The sequence below is a fragment of the Platalea leucorodia genome (assembly GCF_965183815.1).
Source record: "Platalea leucorodia genome assembly, chromosome: 8".
NCBI lineage: Eukaryota > Metazoa > Chordata > Aves > Pelecaniformes > Threskiornithidae > Platalea > Platalea leucorodia.
In genome coordinates this window covers 14,332,364-14,352,194 of record NC_138830.1, presented here as the reverse complement: position 1 = coordinate 14,352,194, position 19,831 = coordinate 14,332,364, and the positions used below count along the sequence as shown (strand labels likewise).

Below are 19,831 nucleotides of genomic sequence, written 5' to 3'. Positions count from 1 at the left end.
CCATGTTGGCTATAAATGTGTTCTTTTTTTTTTTTCTTTGGAAAGGAATCGAAACACACTTCTGTTTCCTCCTCTCTCTAATAATTCACAGGCTGTACATGGGGGAGATTCTTGGAAAGCATCTTGTGGTTGAGTTAAATCCATGCATTATCTGGCATGTACACATCTAACCAGTCTTGTTGGGGTGGGGGGTTGATGTTGAGCTGGACTCCATTCCCTCCCATCATTCCAGGATTAACACTAGCCTGGCCTGAGGAGCTATAGAATTTTGAATAGGCCATTTCAGCAAAACCTGCTTTATCCTTCAGGGCTAATGTTAAATCAGCAGTGGTCCATCACCCAGGGAAGGAGAGGCTGGGAGATGGCAGAGTGAGAAGGAGGACTGTTTTTCCTACAACTGTAACATGAAGACCCCTTTGTGCTATGCTTGCTCCAATGTGATGTGCCAGGCATAAAACTTCATAAATGATCTATAAAATGGATCAGCTAGAGGATGATGTCCTTAATGGTCAGCTGGAAAATAGGAATGTTTCACTGTGTGCTCTGTCACTCAGTCTTTCCTCTGCACTCTCCCCATTAACAGATCTCCCCTGGGCTAATTAGGACACCCCAAAGCTCTTGAAGTTTTAAGTAGTCTTTTGCAAATAAGTAAGCATGTTAAAAAAGCCGTAAGAAATGCTTCATGAATGTGGAAGGGGCAGTCTGACCTCATGACTAGGGAACTAGAAAAAATATTCTTGTTTCAGGGCAGTTGTGCAGGAAGGGACCTTGAGTGAAGTATTTCCATTGTGTTTGTGCTCGTTTTTCTGCCCAACCCTGTGCTTGTCTTTCCATAGCCAGAGCTCCTTGGGACAGGGTCTAGTTAGCTCTTTGTAGGCTGAAGCATGAGGGGTCCTACAACGTCTGGATACTCTTGCCCTATAAATCTCAGTGGAAACAAAGCCATGCTAATGCCGCAGTGCTCAGTCTATAAATGGTGACAGTCCTCTCCTATTTGGGCCCATTCTGTTAGAAATGTAGCAAAAGCCTGACTGTACGTTAATGTGTGTGCTCATGGGAAAGGTCTTTCAATGAGATACAGGGTCTATTTGGAATCAAGCACTAAAGTAAGTAATTGGGAGGAAGTGGTTGCAATGCTTTAATCAATAAGATTGCAGTAAAACTGAGTATTGAAAGGTCTTGTCCTCTTCCGTCCTATCTAGTGCTGCTTCTGAATGAGGAGCAGTGGTCTGGTCCTGGAGCAGAGCAGTATCTCTTCGGAGTTTCTTCATTCCCTTGACAGCAGGGATCACAGGGGCAGACACATGGTCAAGTTAATTTGCATCCTTCTGGCTGTGGTCGCTGTCTGTATACTCTTTTAGCATATGGCAAATGCAAGAAAGTGTGACTAGGCTCAAATCTGTTTCAAGGAGAACTAAACTAAGTTGTGTTGTTGCGTTTGCCACGGGCACAGACGTGTACATGTGCAGTTACCACAGCTCAGCTGGCCCATGGAAAGCTGTTGAGATGTGCTAGCTTAAGTGCATGTATGAGCCCTTGGCATTGCAAAGGCAGTGATCAGACAGACTGATGGGTGTGTTAAGGCTTCTGGGAGGCAGCCAAATTCAGTACTTCTAAAAATTTGCTTTCACCATTGGCCCCACGGCTGCAGGCCTTTCCTGTAGCTGGAAGCAGGACTTTTGATTCTAGTTCAGTATCTTTTGTTAAGAGTCAGGTGTGGAGCGGGCTGGCCCTGGGGCAAAAAGCAGTAGCGGCCACGAAGGGTGATGTTGCCATAACCTTTGCTTTTCTTTTCCTTCTGCAGCCCTTTTCAATCTAATTCCTGTGGGTCTTCGCGTGGTGGCAATTCAAGGGGTGAAGGCAGGTCTGTACGTTGCCATGAATGCTGAGGGATATCTCTACAGCTCAGTAAGTACTTCATGCTGTTGGGGATCCTGGAGTGGTTTGGTTTTGTACGTGGGAGGGAGGAGACTGCATTGGGACTTGCAGCTTTTTCTGAAAATGGTCACATTTCTGCAAACTTTTAAAAGCAGGAATGGGGGGAGCTACTGCAAGGCCATGCAATATTCACTTTAAAGTGTCTCCATGGAGATTCATGGCAATATTTCCTGACCTGTGAAGATACACTTTGTGTTCCTTTGAGTAGTTATTTAATGTAGGTCATGTTGTAGAGGAGGTTGTGTGGTTGGCTGGTTATATTCTGGTTTCACATTTGTGAAATGGCATGGACTGAATGGAATTGCTTCAGAATTATTCCCGGATAACTGATCATAGGTGGTGCCCCAATGGGTCATACTCTGCTTTTGACTGCAGTGTAAATCCACAGCAACACACTGACTTCATTAAAATGGATCTGGACTGTTCTGTTGGCAGAGTGCTTCAGCAGAGCAGAATTTCACTGTATTTGTGTGGTCTTTTTAATGCACATAAAAGATAAGTGAGGCATTTTTTACTGACTAATTCCCCTATAACTTCCTTAGATGGCATGAAAGGGCATGAGGTTATTCATAAGATTCTCATTTGAAGTAAGTAATTGATTTTCACAGTGAATAATTGATTCAGTGATTTATTAAATATGGCAGCCCTTTGCCAGAATTTTTTATGCTTCAAATAACTTTGCTCTAGTTTTACATAGTAAAAGTGATAGTTAATAATACACTTCTCATTTCTGTAGTTCTGATACCTTTAAAGTGTATAGCTGGGATTTTAATCTCATCTTCCTTTGTGTAAGTTTACAGTGCAGCGATTCTACTCTTATCTAGGTGTTTATTTTGCTTTAAAAGTGTATGTGAGATTCGAGATAGGACCATTGAAAGGACAACAGTCCGAGTTGCTCCTGCACAATGTTTCCTAACTCTTAACCGTCTGTCTTCATTCCCAGTCAGTTTTGAAGCGCTCACATGGTTGGGATTTCCCCCTTTCCTTTGGGAGGTAACAAAGCTCTGTCTCCCCAGTGTCTCAGGGTAGAAAACAGCAAGTGGATGTGTTAGTATGCCTGGCGAGAGAGGTCTCAAAACTGGCTGCTTGTCAAGAAGAGACAGAGAGATCAATCTGGATCTCTGTGGATGCCAGACGCTTCCTGTTCTTTCATAGCCCAGTAAACATAAATGACTGCTTCTAAATAAATTACATTGGTTTACTAACAATGAAAACCTCCTCTTTTTGTAAAGCTATCGGAGTCCTAAAGGTAATACCAGGCATGGTGTGGTACTGCATTATTGTGCATGCTTCCCTTTAGTCACATAGTCGGGGTGTCAGGACTGATGTTTTGCCCTGTGTTTGTACAGCACTGGGCATAAAGGGGTCCTGGCCTGGCGCTGAGGCTCCTCGTACCACCGGTGCCCCGTAAATGAGGACTGCAGGAAAGCAGTGTGTGTCAGAGCCACATCCAGGCTGGGTGAGTCTTTTTGGAGTAATGAGGGGTAGCATTTTCTGAACAAATAGTGCAAGGGAGGGAAAGGTGCGGGGCTCAGGCAAAAGAAATGGAGAGGAAACATGATGTTTGACAGCTGAAAGATCAGAGATGATGCAGAGGAAAAGGATCTCTTGCTAGCAGTAGTGAGACAATGCAAAGGGTAGGAGGGACATACCAAGAGCTGGTGGGAGCAGGAAGACCACATGTCTAGGAAACACCTCTGCTAGTCATGAAGTTTCCTAAAAGACACCAGAGCATACATGTATTCAAATGAGGGTGGTTTAATGAGGCCTGCTTATTCCCACCAAGTGTGCCTATCAAATAGGAAGGTTAATCAGGTCAGGATGCAGCATGATGGCCAGTGGTTAGTGAAGTGGACCTCATAACATGCCATGGTTTGATGGCATTCAGCTCTGTCTGAACTAATCAGAGAGTTAAACTGTTCATTTCATCAACATGATGTAGGGTTTCTGCTTGCAGTAAATGGATGCTACTCGCCCATCTCTAAGCCAGGGAGATGGAGCTCGCTGGACCCAATTTTCTTCTTGTATTGACTGGTGGCTCTGTCTCTGTCTTACAGCAGTAAATCAATGAATTCACTGTGCTTTGGAGCAGACACCAAGGCAAAAGAAAAAAGAAAATTTGTGCATAAAGGAGTAGGAAGTGTAGGTCAGGCCACTCATATCATCAAAGACAAGGAACAAGACCAGGGTCCTACAAGACAATTGGATATGCCTGGGGAGAGCTCAGCCTGTTCAAGCAGTCTCTTTTGGATGCTGTAGTTTTCTTTGTGGGGCCAGGATCCCACTCCAAGCCAACATTTGGCATGGCTGTGTCAGTCTCGAAGACTGTGCTGGAGAATTGCTTTGGCGGGACTTGACAGTCTGTTCCTCTCTGGGGTGAGCAGGGCCCCCGGCTGTGCCGCCTGGACCCGATTGCTGCCTACACCAAAGGACACATCGTCCCTGTTTGCTTAGCAGACCCTAAACTACAGCTTTGCTCTGTCTCAGGCCAGTTTCCTTTGGTCTTGTGCATGTACCTATTTTTTTTTTATCATTAGCCTTTTCTGAGGGATTTCTGAAAAAAATGGGTCAATATTGCTCATAGGTATTGTTCACTCACGCAGGTCCATTGATAAATGAACATTTTTTGCTGCTTGGCTGCCTCCCCTGCTGTCTCTCCCAGGCCTAGCGCTGCTAGGACTTCTTATAACACCCTCAAGCCCAGGACTGCTTTCAGATAAAATGTGACTGTCCAGGGAAATGTTGGTTTGTGTGTGGTTTTGTTTTTGTGTTTGTTTTTTTTTGTTTTCTTTTTTTTTTTTTCCCCCCCTCCTCTTGAGCCCAGATTGTGGCTGTAACTGAACACATCACTGTGGGTTTGTTTTGTTTTTGTTTGGCGGTGGGGTTTTTTTTTGGTGCTATTTAATCTGTGTGCGTCAGCTGAGACCTTGGCTGACATCCTCTGCCCTGGATCAAACCAGAGGCTATTATCAGCCTGGTCTCAGAGATGGTTTGTGCCAGCTCCTTCTGAGTTTGGGCCAATGGGCTCTTGAATGAATGGGTTTAGAATAACCAACCCTTGGAAAAAGTCTTCCTAGTGCCCATCAGCACAAAAGCAGGGCTGAGTGGGGTCCCCTAAAGCCAAAGCCAAACTTGGTGAGAAGGCTCTTTGCAGGAACATGAAAGACCCTCCTATGTGCTTGGCCACATTGATACCTTTAGCAATGAGTTTCCTCGTGTATTCTGTTAGTTAGGGATGCGTAGGGACAGTGTGGGGTTGGGCTGCTGGGTTAAAGCCAACCATAGATCCCTAGCCAGGTTCAGAGGCCTAAATGCATTAGATGCCAAAGCCTCTTTGCTTGGGAAGCAGCTATTTATGACTTTTGTGCATTGTTTACTTACACTGGATACCTGATTTTTTTTTTTTTCCAGACTAGCTTATTGGTACCTCTGAGGTCTGCTGGGGAATTAGGTGCTTAGTAGGCAAGAAAATCAGGTCTTGGTCTGAAGCACCTGGCTTTGCAGACAGTAGGATGCAAAACACTGTCTTCATAGCAAGCTTGCAGAATCATTAGTTTGTTCCCATTTGATTTCTTGTAATGTAGAGCAGCTGTAAATTCCCTGATGGTGCACAAAGGTTTTTATCAGCACCTGTTCTGGGGAGTGACATGACTCTCCGGAGGATTCACTGTTAGCGTTTTATGCCAAAGTAAAAATATACAGAATGAATGAAGGGCAGTGGGTATTACTAGTACTGTCTTAGTGCTTGGGAAGCTGAGACCAAAGGCTGGTTGTTGCAGAGGAGAGGGAAACACAGAATGAAGAGGTACGTCCTGCTCCAGTGAGTTTACAGCCTAATCGTAACGGGAAAAAGACACAGAACATGCTCTCCTGTCTCTGTCTGGAGTTAATAGTTCCACCACCAAATTAATCCCTACTCCTGTATAACCTTTCTCTGAAGTTTCTCTCCTCGGTGCCCAGCTTTGTCTCCATTACCCCTGCTGCAACAACTCACAGGGGCGGCAGGGGGAAGGGAGCATCTGCGAAGTATTTTGCCTGAGAGGCAAACCTGGTTCTCCTGGAGCAGGAGGCTGCTGTCATGGGGCTGTAGAGCCTCCACAGGCCCACCCAATCACTCCAAGTACACTGAAATTGCAGCTCTCAATACCATGATATGTATAATTCAGTGGCATTACAGCTGGGATTGGTTTTGCCCCAAGTGCATAACACTTCTAAAATGTACTGCTCTCAGATATTCCTTGTTGTTTAACGCAGCGTTCTAATTATTTTTGAAATGGCAAATCGTGATACATAATTTATTGGAAAGACTGAGAAAACCCTAGCAGAGATATAGAATACAGAGGAAAAAAATGGGTCACTTATGAGAGCTCAGTATGGTTTTACAGTACAAACCTGTGAGTTTGAAATGCTGAAATTAGAGCTTGAATCACTTCAAAGATTCCTGCTAATAAGGGAATGATTATGCACGATAAAAAAATCTAAACAGCATTGAAAAAAACCCAAGTCACGTTAAGAGCTCAGTGTGTCTTTGCATTTTCTTTTTCTCTGCTTTTTTTCTGCTCTATCATTTTGCATAATAATAAACAAGCATCTGGGGAAGTATGTATATTAACTGTGTTTTTTAATCTGCTTGCAATGCTGTAACTGTTTTGCTACATCTCCTCTAGGGTTGCTGCACTTTTATTTACATCATTTCAAGGTCAGGGGCTGGAATCAATAATTCTGCATTCTCTCCCCTAATAGACATGGGGTGTTAAACCTGCTCCTGCCAATGCCCTTTTTTTAATTCCTATTTGACCTCCAGTGGTGCTAGTCGATTTGGTCAGAAGTGCAGATAGGCCAGGCAGGTATCCTGGATGATTCCCTTTTACAAACTTTGCAAGCAAGCACACTTGCCGGGGTGATTCCCTAGTTTACATGCCTCATTAGGGAGCCAGGTCAGTGGAGAGAAAGAAATGTCTCCAAAGGCAAAGCACAGCAGGAGCCTGATGTAATGTGCTTTTAATTTCCCTCCAGAGTATCTATTCTTCTTCATTGGCTGTTTAAAGGGGCTCACTGAATGAAGGCATTAACTGGGAGATGTAAAACTCCTGTCCCCTGGCTTATTCATAAATATGGAGGGAACAAAATGGATGCTCAGGGAAGCAGCTGTGCTGAGGAGAACCAGCCCCTGGGAGCAGATTCCTGCCTTGCATTGAATGTTCCTAAAATACAGCTCCTGGCGGGCACCCTGACATGCCACCCTTGTATCATGGAAACTTGTAAACACAGCTATCAATAACAAAATGGTCCCTTTTCCCTCAGTGAGGTGCTGCCACCCATGTTGCTCTGCTTGGCTCTCAGGAGCTCTTCAACAGTCCAGCTTGCCTTTCACCCCAGCAGAACGGGCTCCCCTGTCCTGTGTGTGACTGGTGCAAGTCAGCCAGGACCAGTGCTGGCCCACACAGGCTCAGGGGTTATTCAGGATGTCGTAAGAGCTAGAAATGGGTACGACCTCACTTGGTAGGACCGCCTGGACTGCTCGTCAGATGAGGAGAGCTGGGACAGTGCAATACTGTGGCTTTTTTTTTTTGGGCAGGTTTCCCATCTGGCATCCTGTTAAGGGACCTGTATTCCCTGAACTTTCCTAGCACAGCACCACGGCGGGGCTTCCACAGGGAAGGTGCTGCTCTGCACCTTGTATCAACATCTGGGATAAGTTAGGCTGGACTAAGCTTTCACCTGTTCAAGCAAGAGACTGTTCAGAGGACAAAGTTAGTAACAGTAGGACCTAATCCTGTTTTGCTAGCTAGCTGTTCCTTGTCTTATATGATAGCAGTGCAAATTATAAAGAGTAAATATGCTTCAATAAAAGTGCCTTATCTTAGCCTTGGTTGTGCAGGATATTTAGGAATGTGTTATGTTCCACCTGATGCCAGCTGGAGGAGCGGGGATGGGACACTGCCCTTTGTGAGCAGTGGTCTGTCAGTATTGGGATGCATTATGATCTTTTGCTGAAATTTCATTTTGGAAGAAAATTGGGGGAAAACGCTCCAGTGGTGCTGACTCATCTCATTTTGACGCTTCCCCAAAGAAATGTTACAGGTTCCCATTTTGAAAGAACTCGAGTATTTTATATTGCTTTACCACTCCTAATAAAATCAGAACAAAATGTTTAGATTTTGGTTGAGCATTTTGATCCCATGTGATTTCCCTGAAGTGTGGAAGAGGGAGGAGGGTAAAACCGGCGGGGAGGGGTTGCTCTAAATTGTAAGGAAGGCAAGAGTAGAAATTGCAGACATGAATCAGTTGTAGCTGCCATCTTCTGCACAGTGTTCCTTCTGCTGATTTCCTTGAGGCCAAATGTGCAGGCCTAACCTTAGATAAACAGGCAGATGAAGTCTTTGGAGCGGGTACTAAGCAGCAGTAGTGTTGCATAGAGCTTCCCATTTTTCTCCTGTGCATTGTGTGTGATCAATTAACCACTGTAGGGGAAATGATGAGGTTAAAGCAGAATGGTTGATGGCAATACAATGTTTGAGTTGGATTTTGGAAGGAAACTCTAGGAAATGTCTAGACTGAGGATGGAACGGTGTGCAGGCAGGCCCCTAGTTAGCAGAGGTTACGTGCAAGTGGAGCACTCGTCCCGGCAAACAAGAACCAAAAGCTGACTGTTGTCATGTCGCTCTGGAGAGGCAGTCGCAGCAGAAGTCCCTTTCGTTGCCTTCCTTTTGCATCCTGCTGGCTGGGAGGATGCAGGAGGGGCCAGTAACTGAGCCCCTCTCCCTAGGCTAACATTTTGCCTTTCCTCAAACTCTCCAGCCTGCTTTGCTTGTTTTTAATGCCATTTATTCAGTGTCTTGTCCATAAATAGTGTTATTGTCTGTTTTCCACAAGTGAAATCTAGTCTAAACTCCAGTACATCAGGGATGATAGTGGGATTATTAACATTTTATTTTGTGGTGGAGGGAGGACAAATATTGTCCTTCCTGGGTCCAGGACTCTGATACGAAAAGAAAGGAGGAAAGCTTTGAGCGAGGACATGTTTGGCTGAGGTCAGGTGTGTCTTAATGAAGTGATTCAGATCTCCTTTCTGATAACACGAAAGTCAAATATAGAATGGATAAAACTAGTGAATGGTGTGCCTTTGCCAAACAGTGACTAATGGCTCTGGAGGCGAAAGCAGGAGATACAACAGTCATAGGCTGAAAAACCCAAGACGAAACCTTACCGACTGTGTGCATGTAATTATAACTGGGAGCCAAGTGTTAGAAAACTTTTAAAATGAGGAATATTGTTGGACTGTAATGCAGTTTTCCAAGTGAAAGGGAGAGAGTTTCAAAATACCTGGGCTATTTCAAGCCAGACTGGCTGAATCAGTGGGGAATGTAGTGTACTGTAGCGGAAGGGCCTGGATGGAAGCCTGAACCATCCCTGCCCTGCTTTTGCTGTGAAAGGGTACTATCCTGAGTAAGCACTTGCAAAGCAAAACTAATTTTCTTAAAGTATCTGAATCATGGGAGCTGAGCTCAGGTCCCATATCTTTTAGTTCCCATGAGTCCCAAGATGCAGGACTGGCTTCTAGCACCTATAGTTACATGGTATGGTGCCTCACAGGAGCCTCCTGAAATTGGTGGAGTCAACATGCTCAGTGGGAGTTATGAACCTGGACGAGGAGCTGAAATATCCTTATACAAGATCCAGTTCAGGAAACCCCTGGAATTGCACCTTGATGCTTTGTTGAATCTGTGCTCCCCAGTCTCCTCTGCCACAGGGATGCGGGCCCTGGGGATTACCAGCCACTTTCAGTTGCCTCTTCTGGCATCTCTTCTGGAAGAGCCGCTCCTTGCTGCAAGGAAAGCTCCACATCTACCCAACTTCTCTCGCCGTGAATTCATCTGTGAAGCTGCAAGCGGGGTGGAAGGGATCTGTTCATACTACTGGCAGCCAGTCACTGCTGTGATGTGTTGCATGCTGACAGTGTGCTCAGCTCCGCAGAGCGCGTGGGATGGCCGGCGTGCTTCTGCCAAGGAGCCTGCAATCTGTGCGTGAGCAGAGAGGCACCTTGCCAGCAGCACTGCCCGAAGGCATCCCGGCAGCAGAGCAGGCAGGACACAGCTTTGGACCCGCTCCAGGCCCTCCTAAACCATGCCCGGTCTTTGTGTCTACCCTCGTGGTACAAGGTGCACCAAAGAGGCCCAGCAAGGTCTGCCTTCTGTGCATACTGGCCGAGGCGGAGCCCGATTCTGGCCTTGTGACAGTGGGTTAGAGGGCAGCCGAAAAGCAGCGTGCATCAAAGGCAGAGCTCATCCTTCCCCACCCACTGTGTCCGCTGACGCCGGGGCTGAGTTTGTTTTAAAAATATGCCTGGCCCTCATGGAAGGCTGAAAACAGTGGCCCTGAGAGGAAATGGCTGAGTTTTTTAGATCTGCTGGTTGTTTGTTACTGGAGTATTTAATGACATCATCCAACTTGTAAATTTTGAATGAATGAATGAATAAACTGGGTAGAATCTGGACTTAAAATAGCTCTTTAATGGTATTATGCTTTAAGAGCTTTTTTTCTGTGTTAGTTTTTTCCCTGGAATGGTACAGGAGGCTCTAGGGTGGGGCCCACACAGGTTTGAGATGCTGCCACCCAACACCATGGGGACAGGCAAGTTCTTTAGGGATCTCTGGCAGAACAATGACGGGATGTTGTTGTTACAATCAAGACTTCATTTTAATACAGACCCTCTGCAGACAGAGCAGGTCCGTTAAATGAACATCCAAAACCCTCTGCAGAGTAAGTCAGTTTAACCAATGGCCTAGACCCTCTGCAGAGTGGGTCACCTTACACATTAACCATAACTTGGGCTCAAATGCACCCACAAAGCTTCCTTGGTGCCGGGGGCTCAGGGCCCTGCCTCACAGCAGCCACTATGCCCAGGAACTCACTTCCCCACAGTGTTACAAACAGGACACCATGTGTGCTTACGCATCCCTGTTCTGTGATGTTGGTGATTCCAATTGGCCCGGGTGCCCAGGACCAGTTTAAAGGAGAAGTGGCTACGTGACCAGCCCACCTATGGCTAATGGCTGTCTGCCCCACAAGATTGTGTAGAGGGTACAGTCACAGATGCAGGATTATGAGAAAATGTGAGATTCTGAAAATTCTGGTAGTAAAGTCATGGCCTCTTCTGTGCTGTGAACAGGAGGAGGAAATCCTGGCTTTACTGGAGGCTGAGCCCAGATGGGATGGTTCAGAGCAGAGTTTGGACTCATGGCCTGGCCCTTATTTTCCAAGCTTAAATGAAAGTTCCTCTGCTGCACCAGGAGTTGTCTGTGGACTTCTCATGGGACTAGAAGACCAAGTAATCATGGTTGGAGGGGTACCCATTAGTCCTTTTATGGTGTATTATCACCTTTCTGCCTGCAGTTAGGTTATATGCTTGAACTTTTGTGACTAATTTCACTTGCTTGAGGTTTTGTTCTTCTTTAGTTACACCTTCCAACGGTTTCTGCTACTCACTTTGTTGCTGTCATCCTTTTTCCTTTTCCTTAACCACTTTTTATTAATCTTAACATAAGTGTGTTTCAGACAATATATCCAGACCAAAAGATTCATCGCAGTGGGTGGACGCTATGCAGACTTAAGCCTGTGGCCTCCCCTTACAGCTTTTGCTTGATTAAAAAGGGGACCTTCTTCCCTGCTGATGCACTACAGATTGCATCCTGTGTTGTGTGGAGGTGGCTACTCTTCTGTGGAAAAGCCTAAAAAGCCCTGAAACTTCTAAATGAAATTAATTGTCCTGCTCTGAAATCAATAAATCCCTCACACGCACACACAAGTCATGGGTTCATTTGGTGGTTTGACATCTCAGCCATCAAGAAGGCGGTAAAGACACTATGAGAGTGTCCTGCCACCTCTGATGTGTCGATGGCATCTGAGGTGCAGAGGAGCTGTGCTTTGGAAGCAATGGTAGCCTTTCATGCAGCTCTTTTTTATAAGTTAGCTCAATCCCAGAAAGTTGAAAGTATTTTAATATTCACAATGTGCTCTCAAATCCCCCAAATACATACCTAGGCACCAGCCCCACGCTAAAAGCTTTCTGAAATGTGAACACCCTCTTGATGTAAATAAGACATGGCATGAAGATGGTAAGTCTTCCTATCTCCTCACCACTTTCCTCCTGAGAAGACCAAAGGATTGACTTCTCTTTATAAGAAGCTTCCTTGGTCAGCTCCTCTGAAGGCTGCACATCAAATGCATTATTGATAACAGCTCTTGGGAGTTGCATGCACACGTGCACACGTTACAGAATCCCAGATGCTGTCTGGAGCACTGCAGAGGAATTAACTACAGCTGGACAAAGATTGTCTGCTTCTCTCTAAAGCCTCTGAGATAGAAATCAGCACGAATCTCCTACAGAGCCTTTTCCACCACTAAATCAATGTAAGCATGAAATAGAAGAGAAGAAAATAAAACCTCAGGGATTTTGAACAAGGCTGTTAGGTGAGGAGGCACTGGGAAAGGTAACGTCCAACTTTCTAGGCACGTGCAAAGTGAGATGAAGAGCAGGATTCTGACATTCCCACAAGCACAGTGGCTGTGCTGGGCTATTGCTTCCCCCAGCAGCAATCTCTCCAAAGCAAGCAGGGGTCAAGAAGGGCAGTTCTTGGTATCCCTGCTGCAGTGTTCAAAGCTCATGCACTTATGCCAGACATTACGTGTCTTTTAAAGTGACTGTTTCCCGCTCCTGGTGGGTTGAGGACTCACCACTGTATTGCTCTAAGTTGGTTCATGTGCACTGGAAAAAAGTTCCCCCCTTCCTCCTTCCACCTGAATAACTACTGCTGGCAGAGCTGGGGCAGCTAATGGGTTTTGCGTTTTGGACTGTACTTAGTGCCAAGGAGAACTGCCACCATCTGCAATTGGAGGACACTGACTATTTCCTGCAGCCCCCTCTCTTCTGCACTCTGCCTGTTCCCATGTCAGGTAGATGGCTGCAGAGGCCTTTGCTTTCTAGTAGGGCAGAGCAGACTGGCTGGAGGAAGGACCTTTGACAGGGATCCAGCCATCTCAGGAGACGGGTGATGTGCAGATGTGCAACCAGCCCACTCCAGTTGGGATCCGTAGTGTTGGTTGTTGCCTTCCTAGTTCTTAGAGGAAAAAGGCTCACAGCTATTCTACTGGCATGTCCAAAGCAACTTCCACCTTCTTACACCTCTTCCTGCTGCTGTGGGCGTTTTGGCTGGGCAGAACCCTCCCTTTTCCTCCTTGCCTCTCCTGGAGCTGGAGTTGAACAGCACTGGCTGTGCTTTCTTGAGTGATGCTCTGTGTGTTAGCTCCTGCCTGCTGATCTGCATCTGCACAGAGACTGTGCACAATCTTGTCCATAGGGGATGTCTATTGATGTCCTGTGGACACCTGGTGTGATAGGAAGGCATCTAAAATGTTGCTGCCGTTCAGTAGTTGTAGACCTGTCTGGGAACTGACATGCCCTTTTTCTGGCTTTCTGTGGAAAAAACCTGGAGATCTTGTGTAGGGACTTCCCTTCCTCCCCAGTTTCCCAGTCCTCAAGTGAAATGCAGTCTGGAGGCGTTGAACCCAAAGGCAGACGTTGTCTCTCCAGCCGGAGAAAGTTGAGGATCTCTGCAGGAGTCACATCTATGAGCTTTTGTTTAGGAAGAAAAAAAAATACAAAGCACCTCTAAGGGCAAACCACAGCTTGGTCAACCCTGTCATGATGCTCATGGTCCTGTTGCACTCGAGATTGTTTCCGGTTTAAACCCTGTTGCCTGGTTTATGACTCACATTTACTGCCTGTAGCAGAATTTCCCCGTGGATGCTGGGGAATCCCACCATACACCATGGTGAGCAGGAAGGGAACGGAGCAAAGGGAAGGACTCTAGAAGTACTTGAGGTGAAATCAGAAGCAGAGTAGTCTGGTGATAACTGCCAGTGTTGGAGGAGGAGGAGGAGGAGTGAGAGCTCATGCGGAACACCAGCTTTTGATGGGAGGCCGGCTCAGAGAGGTGCTGCATCACTTCAATCTCTGATGGGAACACCACACAAATACTGTCAGCATAATGCAGGACCCAGCCTGTGGCTCTCATGTCTGGTAGATATAGAGCTGTTAAAATGCAATTCTTTTGCCTAAAGCTATATCCCATGATTGGCCTTCAGGGCTGTGCTGGTCTGAAGGTGTCTGGGTCATCTGGATCATTGGCAGTGGGAGGAATTAACTTAGCTGGGGCTGCAGAGGCCAATGGTGTGGGCCCCGAAAAGAGTCTGTTGTCACTTACCTGTGAGTTGCTCTTGGGCTCTCCCACGCTCTCACGTAATTTTTCCACTCACGCTGGGAAGCTTCATCACATAGTTAAGGAAATTGAGCATAGAGGAGTGATGTGACATGCCCAAGGTCATGCGTGGAGACTGGATTAGGCCTTCTGTTCTTCCTGATCCTAATTCTTTGCCTTAATCTCAAGCTTTCTTTTATATCACTGTGATTATTCAGGGAACTGGTGCATCAGCAGCAGCACAACTTGTTTGTGTAGTATCTTGTGTTTGAGCAAATTGGTTTGCTTTGAAAGCTGTGTGCTGTGTAGGCAGGGCTTGCTTCTCCCTCTCTGTCTTCTCATTTCACTTCTTTTCTGGCTCCTCAGCATTTATGTCCCTAGCAATCTTCACTGAGGATAATGGGAGCAGGCAAAAGAACCACAGGAGAGTCGTACTCTGCCAGCCATCTTCCCTTGCACATCTTAATACCATATGTCAAGTGCAGTTGCTCAGGGCTCCGCAGATATCTCTTTTTCAGCCACCCAAGGAGCTGGGCTGTTTACAGTGTCGGCATCACAAGATGGCAGGTGGAGAATTGGAAACAGCTCCTGAGAAGCTCAGGATTGCAGCAATGCTCTGGAAAGAAGCACTTGTAACATGCTGATGCCCCCAGGAGCTGAACAGCCAGGTCTTGCAAGAAAACCATTTGCAGTAACAAAATCAGGCATGGATTTTCAGACCATTTAAAGCCCTGCTTTCAGAGGTGTTGGGCACCCAGTACATCCCCTTGCTCTCACCGAGATGAACGTAAGGGTGGCCCTTGTGGGCCCATGTAACTCAGTGTCCAGCTCCAGTAGGTGCCACTCATTGTGACAGCTAGGAGAAACCAGTAATAGAGACAGTAGCTTAGCGAGCTATCTGACCGCTGAGAAAACATTTCCTTAGGCTGTACAGAAATGCCTGTTTTTTCAGAGCTAGGTTGGGTACCAGAAACCATCTGGGTGGATGGCAATCTCTCCAGCGTTCATGGTGCTTCAGTAGTGCTTTATAGCCCTGGTATGGTGCCATGCACTGTGTCTTCCTCTCTGCAGGGCATCTTGTGCCATCTGGGCATGACCAAGGACTTAATGAGAGCTGTGGGCCAAACTCTGCGCTGGCTGTTTTGCTTGGAGGTGGACTGGACTCAACAGAAAATGTTGTTCCATTGGTTTTTTTAGTGGTGGATGCATGGCCATAAAGCATCATGTAGCAAGGCAACGGTGGAAGGAACAGTACAATTTCTGTGGTACTGAGTGATATTTCAGTTTCCAATGTCTCTGGCACTGGGTTATATCTAGAGCAAACCAATTGACGTTCATGTAGTAAGAAAACTGAGATGAGTGTATTTACCCCAGCATACCTGAGACTGTGGTCTGCTCAGTCATTTGGGTAATGTCCAGTGAATGTGTGCATGCTCATACTACTACATATATAGGAAACCAATTCCTTTCTGAGGCATCAGAATATGAATTTTCAATTAGTTTTCTTTGTTAACAGTGTTTTAGGATTGTAGTGAATAAATGGGAATCTCTCAGAAATAATGCCTGTTTTGGAAATTGGAAATCCTCATGTCTTTTTGTGAAATCATAGCAAGACCTGCTTTTATACCAGAAAGCTCAAAGTGGTTTCTAGAAAAAAGAGAGAGTTATCCACTTTCTTACACAAGAAAACAGAGGTGTAGAAAAGGGAAAGATGCCTGTTGGTCACGTTTCTCTTTGGTTTGTAACTTCTTAGTTGCAAAAGCAGGCAAAGCACCCAGATTCCCATAGCCTCTGTTTCTTGCATGACACTGGCTAATTTCAGGTGTTTTTTCAAGTTTTTCTGCACCCCCATGAAAGCGTTGACCACTGGATTCCAAGTGTGAATGTCTCAAACTTTTTACTCTGTAACAACCTCTATTTTTGTAAGGAGCTCTGAGAGATGATTTATTAAAGTATTTTAATTACAGTTTCTTGCATCTCCAGTAGTTTCTTGCAACAAAGGCCTTTGTGCAAGTTTATTATTCAAATTTGGAGGGATGGAAGGAAATCAATTTCCTCCTTCAAAACTACTTTTTTTCACCTACTCTATTCGCTTATCACTCTCTGCCCTGCCAGGATTATTCTAATCAGATTTCACATATAAAAAAATAATAACATAAAAATAATTCTCTTCTTTCAAGTATTTGGAAGGCTTAAGTAAATTAAGACATCAATCAGATTCTGCTCACTGTTGCAGCTGTGAATACAATGGAGGGGTACCTGGTGTGGCTGGGGAAAGAACTGTGTCTTTTATCTTCGGAGAGAGGCCAGAAGGGAGGACTGAAACCAGCCTCGTCCCTGGGGGTTGTTTGGTTAAACCTGTGTCTCTGGGTAGCAGCTAGGATGTAGACCTGCAAAGTGTGTGGACACAGCCCAAACCAACGGGGGCAAATGACAGAGAAGAGATGCTTGCGTGGCTGCGGGTTGCGCTGCAGGAAGCTGCTCTAGCAACCGGACCTGCCAGGCTGGTGCTTTGCCACCACCTCTTTCACTGAGCTGTTTCAAAGGGGAACCAAGTGTCCGAATTGCTCGAGTGGTTTTGCAAATCTGTCCTCAGCCTAATGCACCAAAATAACAGCCTGCAGCAAGGCCAGCACAGCTTCTCTGCATACAGCTTATTTCTGATTTGGCAGCTGTTTGAGAACCTTATTTACTGTACATGTCAAGACTGATAGCGCTCCTATGGGGGTTATGACCTTGATCATCCTTTCATTCTTCCTCAATAAGATCATTACAAGCTTCTAAACCGTCATCAGGGTTTTGCCATGAGCTAAAATGAAAGTGTCTTTCTGTAAATACTGCCACAAGGAGGTAGATTCACCTTTCAGCGCAAGATCTGGGCTTGTGGACATGGTGGAGGACGGCCCCTTTGATGCTGATTCTGGCTCCTTGTATTACAATCTAAGTGTTTCTATTGAGTTTGACAGAAAATAACTCCATATTCCATAGGTGGGATCTTCTTGATAGTGGCTGAAAGACGATACAGATGTGTGTTCGTACTCAGCCAGGAAAAAGACAATACACAGGCTCCTGACAGCAGTAGTTATTCTGGAGGTCCCAGGCATGTCAAACTTGGCTTTAGTAATAATACAGGCCTGCAGTCAAAACGCGAAAAACAGGTTGTGTCCCTCTTTGCAGACAGAGGGCAATTCTTGTACTTAGGGTGCTAGCAGGGCAGTTTGTAGGGTTCAGCTCCCTGCTCTGCCACAAATGCCTTGCCTTGACCACAGGATTCAATTCAGTTGCCTGAACCTGGACATTCACCTCCCTCTGCAAGATGCTAGCATATTCTGCCTGGCCTCTAGAAGACCATGGATCTCCCTTAGGTCCTGTGTCCCACCTGCCAGCCCCGTGCATGTCTTGCATGCTCCAGGACATCTTAGATGGCACTAGAAAGTTATGTTTAGTTAACTAGATCAAGCCCTTAATTTTTCTGCCTCAGCTGCTCATCTATATGGTGGAGATAAGATTTCTTTCCTACTCCCACAGAGACAGTGTGGAGATAAGTGCATTGGTGATTGACAGGCACTCGGATACTATGTTGAGGGCACTGTGTAAGAAGCTTGAATTGATAAGAGAGTGACTACATGACAGCATGAGGTTTTTTTGCTTTGTTTTTTACCTCAAAAGATTTTCTCCTTCACATGTCCTTTTCCTATCAGGATGTTAGCGCTGTGAAAGAGAGATGAGCTCACATGAGCCTCTCACACCTGAAGCCTTCCCGGGTTGACAATGCTCCAGATCTAGCTGTGTTTCTCTCTGAGTCCAGCTATCCTTGCCCTGTTTGACCTATTTGCCCCACATTGCTCAACCACAGAAGTGTGCATATGCCTCGGCAGCATTTGGAGGCAGCTTCTATTTGGGATATCTCTATTACTGATTAAAAAAAAGGCAAAGGGAGGCTCTTGGTTTTCGGGTCTGCCAAGTTGGAATGGTGCGGGGAAGTAGGGAAATCACTGTTTGACTTCAAAATGGAATAAATTGACCTGGCACCACCTGAGAGAATAAACCCAGAACCTAGCTATCTTATTTTTCAGCTAAATCACTGTTCTGGCACCTAGTTACTTCATTGCCAGTGGTGCTGTAAATACTTGCAGCCTCCTGTGGTTTCAGCGGGATTTCAAAGTAATCACCATCCCTGCAGTTCTTTCTCCTTATATTTACAGACTTCAAAAGCTCAGTTTTATGCTCATCATTTAGGACTCTGTTTCCTGACATCCATTTGGAGACTGTCCAAAAGGAATTTTCTATAGCCAAGAGATCTTTTCAAAGTTTCCTCTAAGGGAACCGAATATTGGAAGTCTCGGACATAAGAGACCAAACTAGCACAGGCACTTTAGACAGTCACAGCTATAGACCCCACTGAAATCTAGGGCAGGGTGTTAGGTCATCTCCTTCCTCAGGTCTCCCCTGAAAAAATCAAACCATTATTCTCTGCAGCAGTGGGAGAGGTGGGTGGATTGAAGGCTGTGAGGAAACTGTGAAGACCTCCGTGCTCTGCAGCACAAGCTTTAGCCACACAGTTGTCAGAGAAGAAACTGAGTAACTATGTATATTTTCCCAAAGACCCTATGGGAGAGTGTGCAGCATGCACTTTTTAGGTCATTATGTCCTTTTATTTATCTTCACTTTCACAGTGTCCCCTTTCTCTGTGCCTGTAGTCATCAATCATATGTTCAAACGCTTGAGTATAATCTGCTCTCAGTAGTGTCACTTCAAATTGTAAAATTCTGTGCAGTTGATAGTTTCTCTGTTTCTGCAAACAATACATTGATGTAATTATCAACAACGTACATCTCTTTCCGCAACTCTTGAATCTCGATACATTGAAACCTCCAGAAAGTGAGCAAAAGCCTACAGAGGCCTTCTGAGTGTATTTGTAAGTCACTGGCATTGCATAGATTCTCCATTCACTTTTATCCTTTGGGTTTTTGCTGAAAGCACTCTTAAGAGAAGGCCGCGGTGGCCATTGCTGCAATTCGTCCCATACATTGCTAGCACTTGGAGTCAGGAGCCCTTCATGTCCACCAAGTTCTTGCTGGATATTTCTCTGGCCGGTTCAGTGGCCTTATACAGTAACTAAGTCATCAAGGACATGAGCACATCCTTAATTCAACAGGAAAACTCTCGTGTCTCCAGTTACTTCTCTGCTCAAGTACTTGGCTGAACCGAGGAACTATTTTCCTCCAGAAGATCCTGAGGGACTAGCTTTTGATCTATACCTCAGGGCACCTCTTGTGCCCTGCAAAAGTTGGCAGCATCCATCTGGTGAAAATATCCCTCCCCGCATCTTTCTAACTCATCTCTCTGTAGGAGCCATCTGTCTGTCTAATCTTCCCAAGCACTAACGGATGGCTGTGCTTAAGAGTTTGACCATCCAAATAGAGTCCTCTAATGATGAAGCCAACGATGCAATGATTGCTAGTGCATGGTGAGCTCTGTCCAGCCTTCCTACAGCTGCTTGCTTGCTTCCTTTCACCACTTCAATCTGCAGTGTAATTTTTAAAATGAACATCCCATTTGCCCCTAATCTCGTGATTATAATGCAAATATTGACCACTTTTCCTTTGAAAAATTTGTGGAGGAATGAGGAA

The 19,831-nt window shown here is 45.6% G+C and overlaps 1 protein-coding gene across 1 annotated transcript in view; it reads left to right on the top strand.

Moving 5' to 3' along the window:
- Positions 1-19,831, top strand: part of FGF12 (fibroblast growth factor 12) — a gene marked incomplete at both ends in the record, with an annotated part of 105,146 nt that overhangs the window by 28,266 nt on the left and 57,049 nt on the right. The window contains one exon of the mRNA XM_082319404.1: positions 1,805-1,908. Within this exon, the coding sequence (XP_082175530.1) occupies positions 1,805-1,908 (104 nt within the window). The remainder of the gene's footprint in view (positions 1-1,804; positions 1,909-19,831) is intronic.